We start from the raw sequence: 15,000 nt of genomic DNA, 5'->3' as shown, positions 1-15,000 counted from the left end.
AGCGTAGGAACGATAGTTATCTGAACACCTGCATTAGCTCATTATTTGTTTGTCTACGGTGGTTACATCACAGACGCATTAGAAGATAATCTACAATCTGACCAATTACGACACGTCCCTACCTGTTAACAATGCATTTTTGTTTCTTAGGCCTACCTACATATGCACCACATTAGCCTACACATATTTCTCTCTCTTTACTATTATTATTATTATTATTAATTATTATTATTATTATAAGTCTGGTATTTCATCTCAAATATGTAGATCTATTCATACCAAAATACTTCTTTTTCATTGTTTTGTGTTTGTAATATTCAATGCACTATTTCCTCATATTCATCGTCTTCGTCTTCAGGGTTTTGAAAGAATATTAACTTTCGGTGTACAAAAGCTTGTTTCAATGACTGCTATCAAAGTTCCTGAGAATAAATTCTTTTGTAAATATATATTTACACTCACAACTGCATGACTGGTCAAGTGGGGGGATTGGGGGGATTGGGGGGACAGGGGGGAGGAAAGGGGGGAATCTGCCAAAGGCTACGTCCAATTCGGTGCTTCTTCAGCAACCTTTTTTGGGGGGGAACATCGAGGGGGGGGGTTAAGGATAACTACAAAAACATAAATCTAATTGTTGCACCACAGTTTCCTAAACTACGTCTTGCTATGCCATTTACTAACCCAGTTAAATCACACGTTTAGAAACGCGCGTATATACGCGCACATACGCACGCACATACGCGCGCACGTCACACGTGCCTGGACACACACACACGCACACGCGCATACGTGTACGCGTACATACGAATGCACGCGCATACGTGTACGCGTACATACGAATGCACGCGCACACACACAGACAACACACACACACACACACATGTACCTACACGTGCGTAAGGAATACGCAGAAAGTACGCGTGTATACGCACGTTTTAAGTACATGCTTCGACGTTTGTAAACACGTACACAAACGCACACACACACTTCCGGCCACGCGCACACACGTACACACACTAAAGCTTACATGTCAAAAGCTAATATGGGCAGAGCACCAACAGGCCCTGGAGGACACAAAAGCACCGCAAACCACAGATGGCACACAGCTGGTACGCATGACGCTAACATCGACACGCCATGTAGCGAGTAACTACGCATCACATCTTCAAGTCCGTTGGGGGCATTATCGGGCCCTTGGGGGTAGACGCAGGGTCTTTCCAGTCGCCCTCGAAGCCACACACGCGCCCCACAGAGGCCGGACTTCGCGGACCGCCTTCAGCGCCTTCGTCAGGTAGCTCCTGCTCCCTTTGTACGTGAACCTAGAGCACAGTGTCGTTCTCGTGGTCGTCGCTGCCCTGCGTGAGGGCAGAGAGGGCGTCTGTCACGCGCCGTTGTAGTCGCAGCTTCCTCTGCCAGTACTCCAGCTGCGTCCCCAACAGGCGCATGCGGGATTCGTGCTCGGCAGCTGCGTGCACCAGCTGCAGGCTCAGCAGCTGCATCTGCGAGTCGTGCTGGTCCTGCTGATGCCGGAGCTGCTGTTGGACGAGTTCGAGCTGCCGACGAGTGCCGGTCAGCGTCGGGGAATGCGCGGGCGGAGGCGGCGACGAGGGGCGGGGTGAGCGAGGACTCGAGGTGTCGTCACGTCCTCCTCCACCTCCTCCTCCTCCTCCTCCACCTCCTCCTCGAATCCCGAAGGTGGACCCGACGCTGCTGCAGACCTCGCCCTGGCTCCCGTGAAAGGCGGACTCACTCGTCTTGCAGTTCGTCGTAGAGGCGGCAATGCTTTCCGCTAAGGACCGCGGCAGGAGGAGACTCGAGGCGAAGGCGGGGTTGAGCCCTCCGAAGGACACGGGCGTGGTCACGGAGGGCGCGATGGACGAAGCTAGGGACGTGGGTGGAGCCATGAAGGGCAGGGTCCCCGCCAGGAGGTGCGGCGAGGACCTGAAGGCGCTCCCGAGGAGCGACGTGACGAGGTGGGGGAGCCCAAGGGAGGGCGCGCCGATCCCGGAGGAGGACGACTCGAAGAGAGCTCCCAGGTGGTCCTTGTCGCTGTTCCGAAGCCGGCCGCTTCTGCTCCCCGCGCGGGGTTCCCCGTCCCCCTGCTGGCTCTCGTCCACGGGCTCGTCCTTGACCGTGACCACGTCCTCCTCGCGCTCGGCCTCCTCCACCAGGCGGACTTTGTCGTGGAGGTCGTCGCCGGGGGTCGTCTCGATCCCGGGGTTCTCCTGCTGGAGGTTGGACGAGGACGACGACGAGGACGAGAGGAGAGTGGGTCCCTTCTCCTGCTGTGCCACCTCCTGGAGGAGGTGGGTGGGCGACAAGTCCCCCTCGGCCTTGCGGGCGAAGTGGAGGCCGTCAAGGGGCCAGGCGTTCAGCCCCCCGCAGTCGAGGGGGCTCCCGCCGCTGTTCCCGCTGCCGTTGGCGTCGCCGTCAGCAGCGGCGGCCGCAGCTGCGGCTGCCGCCGCCGCCGCCGCCGTGTTAGCCGCGGCCTTCTCCCTCTCGCCCAGCTTCCTGGCGCGGTACTTGAGGTTCTCCCACGCCTTCCGGAGCTGCTTCGTGTCTCTCTTCCTGACGTTGGGCTGGGCGTTGTAGCGCGCCGTCAGCATCCTCCACATCTCGTTCTTGATGGGGTGCTTGTGCACGTCGGGGGGGTCAAACTCGGTGACCCCGGCGTAGTTACGCATCAGGAGCCTGAGGACGGTCTTCTCGTGATGCGTCCACATGGGACGGCGCTGCTCTCGGGCGGGGTACAGCATCCCGACGTCAAGGCCGTCCAGCATCTTGGAGGGCGACCTGAGCTTCCCACTTCTGGATACTCGCGCGCGCGGTGGGGGGACAAGCTCCCCCCTCCCCCCACACACACCCCACTCACTCGATCAACTCACTCTGTTCTTCACTAACTCGAGCACCACAGCAAAAGAAAAATCATCGTCATCACCATCACTACTGCAGGAGGCAAGAGCGAACTTGGACGTCGAGGTTCTAGCCCGAGTTCTCCTGTGGCAGGCAGCTGCCGCTCCTGCTCCTGCTGGGGGTAGCCGCGAGCTCGCCACCGTTCGAGCGCGGGGACGGTCCCCCTTCACACTGGCACCGCGGCGGCGGACACGTCGGAGGGCGGGAAAACGCGTGGTCGAACTGCGGGAGCCGTATGTACTTCAGCCACAGCTATGCCCACCACCATCACCACCACCACCACCACCACCATCACCGCCAGCAGCAGCACTCGGTGCGAAACCCGACTGTCCATTTGATCCATCGAGGAGGTGGCAGTGAAGCAAGGAACCCGGTCCTCCTCCTCCTCCTCCGTCTTCGCCGTCGCCGTCGCCGTCTTGTCACCCGTCCAGTCAAGTGACTACAACACACGCAAACACGCGCACACTTGCCGCCCGCCGCTACAGACACACACACACACACACACGCACACACACACACACAAACTAGACGGACATGACGAGTAAAAAACGTTGCTCCCTCCCTAAAAATCAATACCAATTCTTCAGATCGCAAGCCTTTGTCAGACTTGGAGCTCCCCCGAGCGGCCAGCAACACTCGGCCGCTTCTCTCCAATCTCCAATCTCCTCTTCCTCCTCTTCTTCTTCGAGTTTGGGAGCCTTGGCACCACAGTTACAAGACGCCACGCCAGCACCTTCGGTCCCCTGCTCTCTCACTCGGGACTAAACACTTCAGGCGCCTCCTCACCCCACCCCTACCACCACCACCACCACCACTACCACCACGGGCTCTGCACTAACACGACGGCAGGGCGAAGAGCAGCAGCGAGAAGAGTAGTAGTAGGAGGAGGAGGGGTAGCAGCAGCAGCAGCAGCAACAGGACACCCAGACGACGACGACGACGACGACGACGACGACGACGACGAGGGGGTGGGTGGTTGGGGGGGAAGGATGAAGCTAAAGCCAGAAGCCAGAGCGATGAGAGACGACCACGGACCAAGAGCTCTATGCGATGCTGCTGCAGTTGGGTGGAAGCTTGTGTGTCGGCGTCGTCGGCGGCGGTGGCGGCGTCGGCGGCGGCGGCGGCGGCGGCGAGGCTCCTCCCCTTGTGGATGTGGAAGAGTTGAGTGTGTGGTGAAGTGCACTATGCCCGCTCGCCACCATTGCCAAAGCCTGCCACATTGCAACGCGGGCGACAACACCTCAACTCGCTCCCTGCGTGCACCTTTCGAAAAGCCCTGGACACCTGCTCCACCTCGTCCTCCTCGTCGTCGTCGTCGTCGCACCTCGCCAGACGCGTCGTCAGGGGCACGGTGTAGCCCTGGGAGTGGCACAGGAAAGGATCAGCCCTCCTGCAGCAGCAGCAGGAGGAGGAGACGGAGGAGGAGGAGGAGGAAGTGAGGAAGATGAGTCGGCTGTGGAAGAGCTGGTGAGAGAGTAGGAAGATGGGGTAGACGAGGTAGCGAGAGAGAGGGGCGAGGGAGGGGGAGGAGGAGGAGGTGCTGGTAGGGGAGGGGGAGGAGGAGGAGGTGGAGGAGGAGGACGGGAGAGGTTGGCGGCGGGATAGGGATTCACTCAATCGATTTTCTTCGGAGGCAGAAGGAACGCCAGCATTTCGACTTCCTACGATCACAAACGGAGAGTCTTTCATCCCTTCCACACCCGTCCAGCAAGTCCTTGTCGACCTCCCCCTTGACGAGGGGGCCTCCTGCTGTCCTTGTGCACCCCCCGGGGGCGTATTGGAAGCCCAGGGCAGCCTCCGGCGGCGAGGACGAATGAGTTGAATGCAGAGAGATGCGTCGAGGTGATGGAGCAGGGGAGCGGGACCTAGCGAAATGCCTCAGTGTCTTCGAAGGGCTTGTGCGAGTGCGCGGTAAGGCTCCCCCAAGAAAGGGAGGGGACAAGAAGTGGCCAAGGAACCTTCAGAGCAACGCCAGCACCAGGGAGGGGGAGGGGAGGAGGGGAGGGAGGAGGAGGAGAGGAGGGGCTGGAGCAGAGGATCAGACTCCACGCTCGCAATGACAGAAGATCACCTTCTGCATCCCCTGCCATAAAACAAAGCAGGTGATAGGGTCTGGGGACTAGGGGGGCCGTGCGGCTTGGCAATGAACAAAGTAGGGGGCTTTGCGGCCTTACGCGTAACCAGGTGAGGGGGGCTGTTGTGGGGGCTTGTTAGCGTGGGGGGAGGGAGGGGGGAGGAGGTTGGGTGGGTGAGATGGGTGGCTTGGGTGAAACGGGAAGCTGGACGGAAAAGACAGCGACCTGGGGGGGGAATGTGAGGGCTGGGGGAGACGGGGAAAGGGCTGGGGGAGACGGGGAGAGGGCTGGGGGAGACGGGGAGGGGGCTGGGGGAGACGGGGAGAAGGCTGGAAGAGGCGGGGAGAGGGCTGGGGGTGACGGGGAGAGGGCTGGGGGCGAGACGGGGAGGGGGGGAGATCGTACTTAATGGAATGGGGGGGAGATAGAAGCGAGTCTCCGTGGAATGGAGACATAGGCGGGAGACAAGGCGGCAACAGAATCACTTCTATACCTTCCACATTTTATTATGGCTAAACCCAAGCGATTTCATTCAGCTAAGGGACCCTTAAAGGGTCATGACGAGGAGGGCTATGCAAGGAAGAGGGCTACTTAGGAAGGGATTGGGCTAGGGAGTGGGGCTACTTAGGAAGGGATTGGGCTAGGGAGTGGGGATACAGGGACAGGAAGGCTACGGAAGACGCGTGAAGGTTGCGGACGACTGAGGGGTTGGGCTACACGTTAGGAGGTTTAATGGGGCTAATTAAAGCCCGATGTACAGTAATTGTCTATTTTACATCTGTGCTACGAGAAAGACCGTGAGGTGTTCTTGGCATGCCCACGGATGCTGACAGACGCCTTAATCAATAGGTTTCGATGGTAACGTTATATATGGATAGCAACTGTCCAACTCGAGTGGCCTTCGACACTCAGTACTGCATCAGTCTATGCTTAGCAAAGCACCTGAGTCAGGTGATGCTTTGGGTAGTGAGGGACCTTTCGACACTGGAATGTCCTGTCCGAGCGTGGAACGTGAATAAAATGCAAAATACAAAGATACAAAGGAAATGGAAGTTGAGTGGATGTATTTTCTCTCTTAAGAGGGAAAGGGAGGGGGTGATAAAATTGTGGTAGAAGGGTGGTGAGTAAACAGCAACTCATAAAACGTGTATCCATGTCGGACGATTATGTTAGGCGTGTTAACGGGTATAATGAGAGTTTCGTGTACAACACTTCTATTATGCATTCGTACAAGGACATTCAGGTCCTGTCGTGGCGGACGTAGAGGGGTGAAACCGCCATAGGGTTTCTGTGCTTACATTATACATCAACAGCACCGCATAACACTTGACCTTCTTCGATACTCGAGGATTGCGTCAACCTGTGCCTACATTTTGGTTACGTGATGTCTTCGGGGTACTGAGGGTTCTTTCGTCACTGGAATGTCCTGCCACAGAGAGAGAGAGAGAGAGAGAGAGAGAGAGAGAGAGAGAGAGAGAGAGAGAGAGAGAGAAGAGAGAGAGGCTGTTGTATTCATGAGTCATGGCTCGAATAAAATGTAAACAAGCGGGTTACAAACATCGCTTTCATGTGTTCTATCACCCGTGGCAGATAAGCCCGAAGTCGACCCGAGTTCCCCGCCCCTTCCCCCCGTCCCCCCGTGGGCTAATCGTGAGGACCCGAGACGTTCACAGGGTACGTCAGTGGCTCTCACACCCCTGTGGGTATACTTACCCTCCGCTCTCTTTTTTTTTTATCTATTTATTTTGCATCCGTCAGTTAGTCACAACTCGCTAAATTGACTGAAATCTCCTCGACTGTGTCTTCTCAGCACTTAGTCAGCCCTTTGATCATATGAGAGAGAGAGACAGAGAGAGAGAGAGAGAGAGAGAGAGAGAGAGAGAGAGAGAGAGAGAGGCATAGGCATCTGCTCGTCAACCGGAGGCCTTCCAGGTCGAGGAACCGTTGCCCACGGAGAGTCAGGCACAAGTGGCACTATTCATGACGTAAGTTTGGGTTCTTCTGGCAGTCGAAAACTAGCCTCGCACCCCCCCCCAAAAAAAAAAAAAAAAAAAAAAAAAAAAAAACAGTACCAGTACAGTAAGTCCCGGGAAAATAAAAACAAATAAACAAGTAAATAAATAGAATGTAAATAAATAAATCAATTATTGAGCAAAGGTTCAAATGGATATTTACAAGAACTTCCGGTGTCACCAATGGTAGAGAGCCCGGGGATCCGGCAATCCGGGAATGGTAACCAGAACTAAGACACCAGAACCGGAATGTATCACCTGACGTAAATTAGGACAAGGTGCCAGTTTCTTTGGTGTAAATCAGGGCATAAGCTAGTTTCGTTAGGTGTAAATTAGGGAATATTCCAGTACCACTAGGCGTAAATTAGGGCAATATGTTAGTCCAGGTGGTGTAAATTAGGGCGAGATGCTAGTTCCAGTGGTGTAAATTAGGGGGTAAATGTGGTTCAATAGTGTAAATTAGGGCAATATGCTAGTCCAAGTGGTGTAAATTAGGGGGTAAATGTGGTTCAATAGTGTAAATTAGGGCAATATGCTAGTCCAAGTGGTGTAAATTAGGGGGAGATGCTAGTTCCACTGGTGTAAATTAGGGGGGCATGTGGTTCAGATGGTGTAAACTAGGGGGGAATGTTGTTCTGATGGTATAAATTAGGGGGGAATGTTGTTCTGATGGTATAAATTAGGGCAATATGCTACTTCCAGAGACGTAAAATACATAAGAACATAAGAATGGAGGAGACTGCAAGAGACCATAAGGCCTACACTAGGCAGCTCCGTATCCATCACCACCTGTCATCCCCATCCATAAAGTTGTCTAATCGTTTCTTAAAACAACTGATAGTTTCAGCGCTTACTACATGGTTATTAAGTTTATTCCATTCGTCAACCACCCTATTAGTAAACCAATTCTTGCCTATTTCCTTCTTAAATCTAAATTTGTCCAGTTTATAACCATTACTGCGAGTCCTGCCCTGTTGTTTTAATATGATGACCTTGTTTGCATCACCCTTGTTAAAACCTTTGATCCACTTGAACACCTCTGTTTGATCACCCCGCACTCTGCGTCTTTCCAGAGAGTGTAAGTTAAGGTGCCTAAGCCTCTTTTCGTAAGGCAAATTTCTGAGTCCATGTATCATTTTGGTCATTCTTCTCTGTACTGATTCTAGTGAATTGATGTCCATTCTGTAGGACGGAGACCAAAACTGTACCGCATAGTCAAGGATGGGTCTAACTATCGCTAGATAGAGTTTAATAATTACCTCTGCACTTCTATTCGTTACCGTCCTAGCAATGAAACCTAATGCTCTGTTAGCTTTATTCCTGGCGCTAATGCACCGTTTCCTGGTTTTAAGGTCCGGACACACTAGAACTCCCAAGTCTCTCTCGCACTCAGTTTTCTCTAAAAGCGTGTTATCTAAGCTGTATCTATTTTCGGGGTTGTGTAGCCCTACGTTTAACACGCTACACTTAGAGATACTGAAGTTCATATGCCATTTCGCCGACCATGTGAACAATTTGTTAAGATCATCCTCCAGAATCTCTGCGTCGTCTCCTGACCTAATTAGGCGTCCTATTTTAGTGTCGTCCGCAATCTTACTAACATCACTATTTATCCCGTCGTCTAAGTCGTTTATGTACACGATGAACAACAAGGGACCCAAAACCGAACCCTGGGGGACCCCACTAGTAACATTGCCCCACCTAGATTTTACTCCATTTATGGTGACCCGCTGTTTTCTGTTACTAATCCAAGCTCTAATCCATTCTATCACTTTTCCTATGCTAGTTATTAAAGCTAGATACATTCGTATAAATTAGGGTAAAAACTAGTTTCTAGGTGCAAATCAGGGCACATTCTAGTTCCGCTGGAGGTAAATTAGGGTATTGGAGCTTAAATTAGGATATTGGTGCTTAAATTAGGGTATTGGTGCTTAAATTAGGGTATCGGTGCTTAAATTAGGGTGTTGGTGCTTAAATTAGGGTCATGTAAACAAAAGAAATCAACAATGGCAGAGAGGATCGGGACGAGGATAAATGTGGATAGATTTTCGAGGTCATGAAGGTAGAAAGGATAGGTAGATAGGATAGAAAGGATTGGCGCAAAGGACAGGTAGAAGGGACAAGTAAAAAGGACAGGTAGATAGGACAGGTGTAAAGGATAGGTAAACGTGATAGGTGCAAAGGATGGGTAGATAGGGAGGGTAGATAGGATGGGTAGAGAGAAATGGTAGACAGGATAAGGTGTAAGGATAGGACCATTTGTCTCGACGCTAAGGCTGTTCCAAAGGATAGGCGAGGCTCGCTTTGCAAGATCTTGAATGTGACAAAAAGGGGTTAATACTAAGGCAGACGTGGGAGAGTAAAAAGAGAGAGGGGAAAACAAAGAGAAGAGGAAGAGAAGGGAAAGGAAAACAAAGAAGAAGAAGAGGAGGGGAAGGAAAACAAAGAGAAGAGATGGGAAGGAGAGACAAAGGGAAGCAGGGGAGGGAGACAAAGAGAAGAGGAAGAGAAGGGGAAGGAAAACAAAGAGAAGAGGAAGAGGAGGGGAAGGAAAACAAAGAGAAGAGGAAGAGAAGGGGAAGAGAAGGCAAGAAGAAACAAAGGACAGAAGGGGAAGAAAACAAAGAGAAGAGGAAGAGAAGGGGAAGGAAAACAAAGAGAAGAGGAAGAGAAGACAAGGAAAAACAAAGGATAGAAGGGGAAGAATACAAAGAGGAGAAGAGAAGGAAAAACAAAGGATAGCAGGGGAAGGAAAACAAAGAGAAGGAGAAGCCAAGGAAAACAAAGGGCAGATGGGGAAGAAAACGATGAGAAGGGAAAGAAAACAAAGAGAAGGAGAAGGAAAACAAAGAGGAGAGGAGGAGGAGAAGGCAAGGGAAAACAAAGGACAGAAGGGGAGGAGAACAAAGAGAAAAGGAGGAAAAACAGACAAGAAATATGGAGAAAAAATAAAGAAGGGGAAGAGAAGAGGAGAACAAAGAGAAAAGAAGAAACAAAGAGAAGGTGAAGAGAAGGGGATGGAAAACAAAGAGAGGAGAAGGGGAAGGAAAACAAAGAGAAGAGGAAGAGAAGGGGGAGGAAAACAAAGAGAAAAGAAGAAACAAAGAGGAGGAAGAAAACGCGAGGAAAACAAAGAGAGGAGAAGGGGAAAGAAAACAAAGAGAAGAGGAAGAGAAGACGAGGAAAACAAAGAGAAAAAAAGAAACAAAGAGAAGATGAAGAGTACGGGAGGAAAAATAAAGAGAAGGGAAAGAAAAACAAAGAGGAGGAAGAGAACGCGAGGAAAACAAAAAGAGGAAGAGAAGGGGGAGGAAAACAAAGAGAAAAGAAGAAACAAAGAGAAGATGAAGAGTAGGGGAGGATAAATAAAGAGAAGAGAAGGAAAGGTAAAACAAAGAGGAGGAAGAGAACGCGAGGAAAACAAAGAGAAGAGGAAGAGAAGGCGAGCAAAACAAAGAGTAAGAGACGGATAGGGAGACGAGAAGAGGAGGAAAACAAAGAGGAAAATGGGGGGAGGAAAGAAGGGGAGAAAAAGAGGAGGGAAGGGAAGGAAAGAGGAAGGAAAGTAAAGGGAAGGGAAGGAAAGAAAGGAAAGGAAGTAAAGTGAGGAAACACGAAGGTAAGGTGAGAAAGGAAGGGAAGGAAAAGAGGGAAAGAGAAAGGAAAGGGAGAGAGAGGGTAAGAGAAAGGAAAGGGAGAGAGAGGGTAAAGGAAAGGAAGTGAGGGAAAGAGGAAGAAAGGAAAGGGGAAAACGAAGGGAAGGGAGAGAGAAAAAATAGGAAAGGAAGGAAAAGGAAACGAAGGAGAGGGAGGGAGGGAAAGAGAAAAGAAAGGAAGGGAAGGGGGGAAAGGAAAAGAAGGAAAAACAAGTGTGGATGGGGTGAGAGGAAGAGGAAGGATTATGGGAGAGAGAGGAAGGGGAGCCGGGTGAGGAAAGAGAGGAATGGAGAGAGAGAGAGAGAGAGAGAGAGAGAGAGAGAGAGAGAGAGGAGTGAGGCAGAGTGAAGGATGAAGATCAAAAGGAAAGGCAACTAAGGAAAGAAGGAAAGAAGGAAAGAAGGAAAGCACATCCGACGCCACAGTTCCTGACATGGCAGGTCTTGTCCGGAAGACCAGAAGAAGTACATATGGGTACTGGTCCATGTACGTATGAGTACGTGTTTGTATGTGTAGGTGTAGATGTGTGCAGGAGTAGGTGTGTGTGTGTACGTGTTGGTGCGTGTACGTGTTGGTGTGTGTACGTGTTGGTGTGTGCGTGTTGGTGTGTGCACGTGTCGGTGCACTGTTGGTGCGTGTACGTGTAGGTGCATGTACGTGTGTATGTATGTATATGTGTGTATGTAGTGTATGTGTGTACGTGTATGTGTATGTGTAAGTGTATGTGTGTATGTGTAGGTGTGTGTACGTGCGTGTATGTGCGCGTGCGTGTAAGTGTGTGTGTATTCACTTGGTCTTTGGATCACGTGTTGGACTCGTGATCGACAGCTATTTCCCTCCTGAAAGAGAGCTCAGAGCTCGTAGGTCCGATCTAATGTGTGTGTGTGTGTGTGTGTGTGTGTGTGTGTGTGTGTGTGTGTACGTGTATGTACGCGAGCACGCAGCAGAGTCTCAAAGGGTGTGGTAAGTGGACGTGTTCTGTTAGAGAGAAATCATGAGGAGGCGAGATTCTCTTATATAATACATCAGAGGCTACACTTCCCCCCCCCCACACACACATACACATACTGGGGGGGGGAGAAAAGGGGGGGATACGTGAGTTCGTAGTGATGGGAGATGTGCCTTTTGGGGAGAAAGGGGGGAAAGGGGGGAAAGGGGTAGGGGGTGAAGGGGAAAGGGGAAGGGGAAAGGGGTAGGGGGTGAAGGGGAAAGGGGTAGGGGGTGAAGGGGAAAGGGGTAGGGGGTGAAGGGGGAAGGGGTGAAGGGGAAGGTGAGGAGCCCACGCCAGGAGGGGCTGAGCATCTGCGGCCGAAGCCGCCATCACCTTTGCCCTATGTACTACATGCGCTTTGGGGGACTGTTGGGGGGGCAGGTAACAGTCACTGCCGGGAATCGGGGAGGAGTGCGGGACTCGAACCCATAACTAAACAAACGCGAAACCGGCACGTTTGAGACGACGCCGTGGGAAGGGGGGATTAAATGCTTTAACCTAACGAAGAATCTAATCGCCTTTGGTGGCTTCCCCCCTCCCCCCCGTGGGGGGATCTTCCACCCGAAGTGGACTCAACCTGGGGTAGTCCCCCCAGGGGGCGGTGGCCTTGGGTACCTGGGAGACCGGGGGGACGACGTTCAAACCCCCGTCCGGTCGCGATTGCCTAAGGGAGACAGGAACGGAAAGTCGCAGCGAGTGGAGTGAAGGAATGGGGGAGAGCAAGAAGCTCCCCCCACCCACCCCCTCCCCCCATAGCCTCCTGCGGGGAGGTTAACTGCACAAAGCCCTGAGAGCAGCGTCCAGAAAGATCGATGGTCCGACCCCAAGAGGAAGGAGGACCTGAGTGACCGAAGAAACGGTAAAGCTTCTGACTAAGGAACTTGTTGATTACCCCGAGGAGAAGAACCCCCACCGCCCCCCTCCCCGCAGGTGGTCTTCCTTGACCGCCTCTGGCTTCACCAAGGACGACCTCCTTCGTGATGGCCACTGGAGGAGGAAGGAGGAGGAGGAGAACGTTCGAGGGGGAACTTGGGTACAAATGACGGAAGACCTTTCTGCTCCCTGAGGCGAGGCGGAAGTCACGCGTGGCGTCCCCGTTCTCTCTTCCTTCCTCTTCCAGAAGCCCGAGGAAGAAGAAGAAGAAGAAGAAGAAGAAGAAGAAGAAGAGGACCTTCAGGGTCTTCGACAGCCGAAGAGAACCAGGCGCCGAAGAAGGAGTCCGAAGAACAACGCCCGATACTTCGCCAACAGTCAGACTTCAAGACCTCGAAACGTGTTCGGTAACATCCCTACAATATATTGATCTCTCAAGGGAACTGCCTTGTTCACTACGGCCCCCGTTCGGGGCAGACAATGGCGTGGGGGGGGGGGCCCTTGCCGGGGGGGGGGGAGAGAGGAGAGAGTAGGGGGAGGGGGGGAGAGGGCCCCCTGTCGCACCTGAGACCCTAGACACTCTCAGGACGCTTCTGGGGGAACCACATCCTCCCCCCCAGGGGCACTTCCCAGAGAAGGGAGAGAGAGGAGGGAAGGGGAGGGGGAGACGGGGCCCCTGTTACACCTGAGGCCCCAGACACTCTCAGGACGCCTCCGGGGGCACCACATCTCCCCCCGGGGGGAGCTGGGGTCCCCCCGGGGGCACTTTCCAGGAGAGAACGAGGCCGGAAGCTTCTGCCTGTCCGCGGTGGCACACCATGCAAGGGTGCATCATGCCGGATCAGTCGCAAGGTAGGGCGGCGGAGAGTGGCCGTCCCAACCTCACAACTTTAAGGAGTCCAGTATTCCAAGAAATGGAACAAGAAGACTTGCGCGGCTCCAAGTGGACCTGGAACACACTCGCCTCCTGCGAGAACAGACTGGAAGGGAGAATCTACGTCCTTCCAGCAAGGTAGAAGGAAATCTAGGTTCACCCTCCCCCCCTTACCACGTCTCCTTCGTGTATGTGTGTGTGTGTGTGTGTGTGTGTGTGTGTGTGTGTGTGTGTGTGTGTGTGTGTGTGTGTGTGTGTGTGTGTGTGTGTGTGTGTGTTTACCTTGTATTCCACGGGAAGAGGAGCTATGCTCGTGGTGTCCCGTCTTTCTCGCAACATTTAGTTTGTTCTTAAATTCATGTATGGTGTGTGTGTATGTGTGTGTGTATGTGTGTTTACCTTGTTGTATTCTACGGGAAGGGGAGCTATGCTCATGGTGTCCCGTCTATCTCGCAACATTTAGTTTGTTCTTAAATTGATGTATGGTGTGTATGTGTGTGTGTGTGTGTGTTTACCTTGTATTCTACAGGAAGGGGAGCCATGCTCGTAGTGTCCCGTCTATCTCGCAACATCTAGTTTGTTCTTAAATTCATGTATGGTATGTGCGTGTGTGTGTGTGTGTGTGTGTGTGTGTGTGTGTGTGTGTGTGTGTGTGTGTGTGTGTGTGTGTGTGTATCTTTGTTGGCGTTGGTATACACACCCGCTCCAAGTCAAACATTTCCCACACAAATAATAACTAACAAGAGTAAATCACAAGAACAATCCCAGAGACTAGAAGAGATACAATTAATGACAAACATCAACACCAAGAGGACACACAAGTTCGCGTCACCTCTCCAGATGTACCATCGGCGGGGCGAGGATATTGGCTCCGGGATTCATTTTCCCATTGGATGTTGCGACTCGTACATGACCTAACCCATTACTCGACCCATTAAGGGCACCCTTCCCCTATTAAAAATATTATTTCTTATTTTACAATTTTTCCTTTGATTCCTACTCTGCTTCCTCGATTACTATTTCTGTGTGTGTGTGTGTGTGTGTGTGTGTGTGTGTGTGTGTGTGTGTGTGTGTGTGTGTGTGTGCGTGTTTATGTTTGTGTGTGTGTGTGCGTGTTTATGTTTGTGTGTGTGCGCGTGTTCATGGCGTGGCGAACACCATAAAAACAGCAACGTCCATCTTTCCTGGCCTTCGACATTTAGTATTGCATCAGTTTATGCTTAGCAAAGCACTTAAGGAATTCCTCAGTAGTGAGGGCTCTTTGGCAATTGGAATGTCCTGTCCGAGCTTGGTAAAGATAGTCAGGATTCTCATGAAGTTCATAAAATCCACGACACAAGGATACACCCAACTTCCGCCCTCCTTAGGTCAGACTGGACGTGTGACCTGAAAGGGCTCTATGACCTCACAGACTGGCACTGTAATTTGATTTAATGGAGCTGTGACCTGACAGACTGGCACTGTGACTTGACAGACTGGTACTGTGACTTGACATAATGAAACTGTGACCTCATAGACTGATACTGTGACCTGACTGACAGTGACTGTGACCTCATAGATTGATACTGTGACCTGACTGACAGTGACTGTGACCTGACATACTGG

The 15,000-nt window shown here is 52.0% G+C and overlaps 2 protein-coding genes across 7 annotated transcripts in view; both read right to left on the bottom strand.

Annotated features, from left to right (window-relative positions):
• Window positions 1–5,035, bottom strand: part of LOC143020843 (uncharacterized) — a 5,939-nt gene extending 904 nt beyond the window's left edge. The window contains exon 1 of the mRNA XM_076177678.1: window positions 1–5,035. This exon is cut by the window's left edge and continues 904 nt beyond it. Coding sequence (XP_076033793.1) covers window positions 1,320–2,780 — 1,461 coding nt within the window. The 5' untranslated portion in view covers window positions 2,781–5,035 and the 3' untranslated portion in view covers window positions 1–1,319.
• The window catches only part of milt (trafficking kinesin-binding protein milt), a 493,384-nt gene that overhangs the window by 23,586 nt on the left and 454,798 nt on the right, over window positions 1–15,000 (bottom strand). The gene's annotated exons all lie outside the window — the stretch shown is intronic.

This window comes from Oratosquilla oratoria, chromosome 40, assembly GCF_046742065.1.
Source record: "Oratosquilla oratoria isolate Oo_2021 chromosome 40, ASM4674206v1, whole genome shotgun sequence".
In the NCBI taxonomy this organism is placed as follows: Eukaryota; Metazoa; Arthropoda; class Malacostraca; order Stomatopoda; family Squillidae; genus Oratosquilla; species Oratosquilla oratoria.
This window is presented reverse-complemented; position numbering and strand designations above follow the sequence as displayed.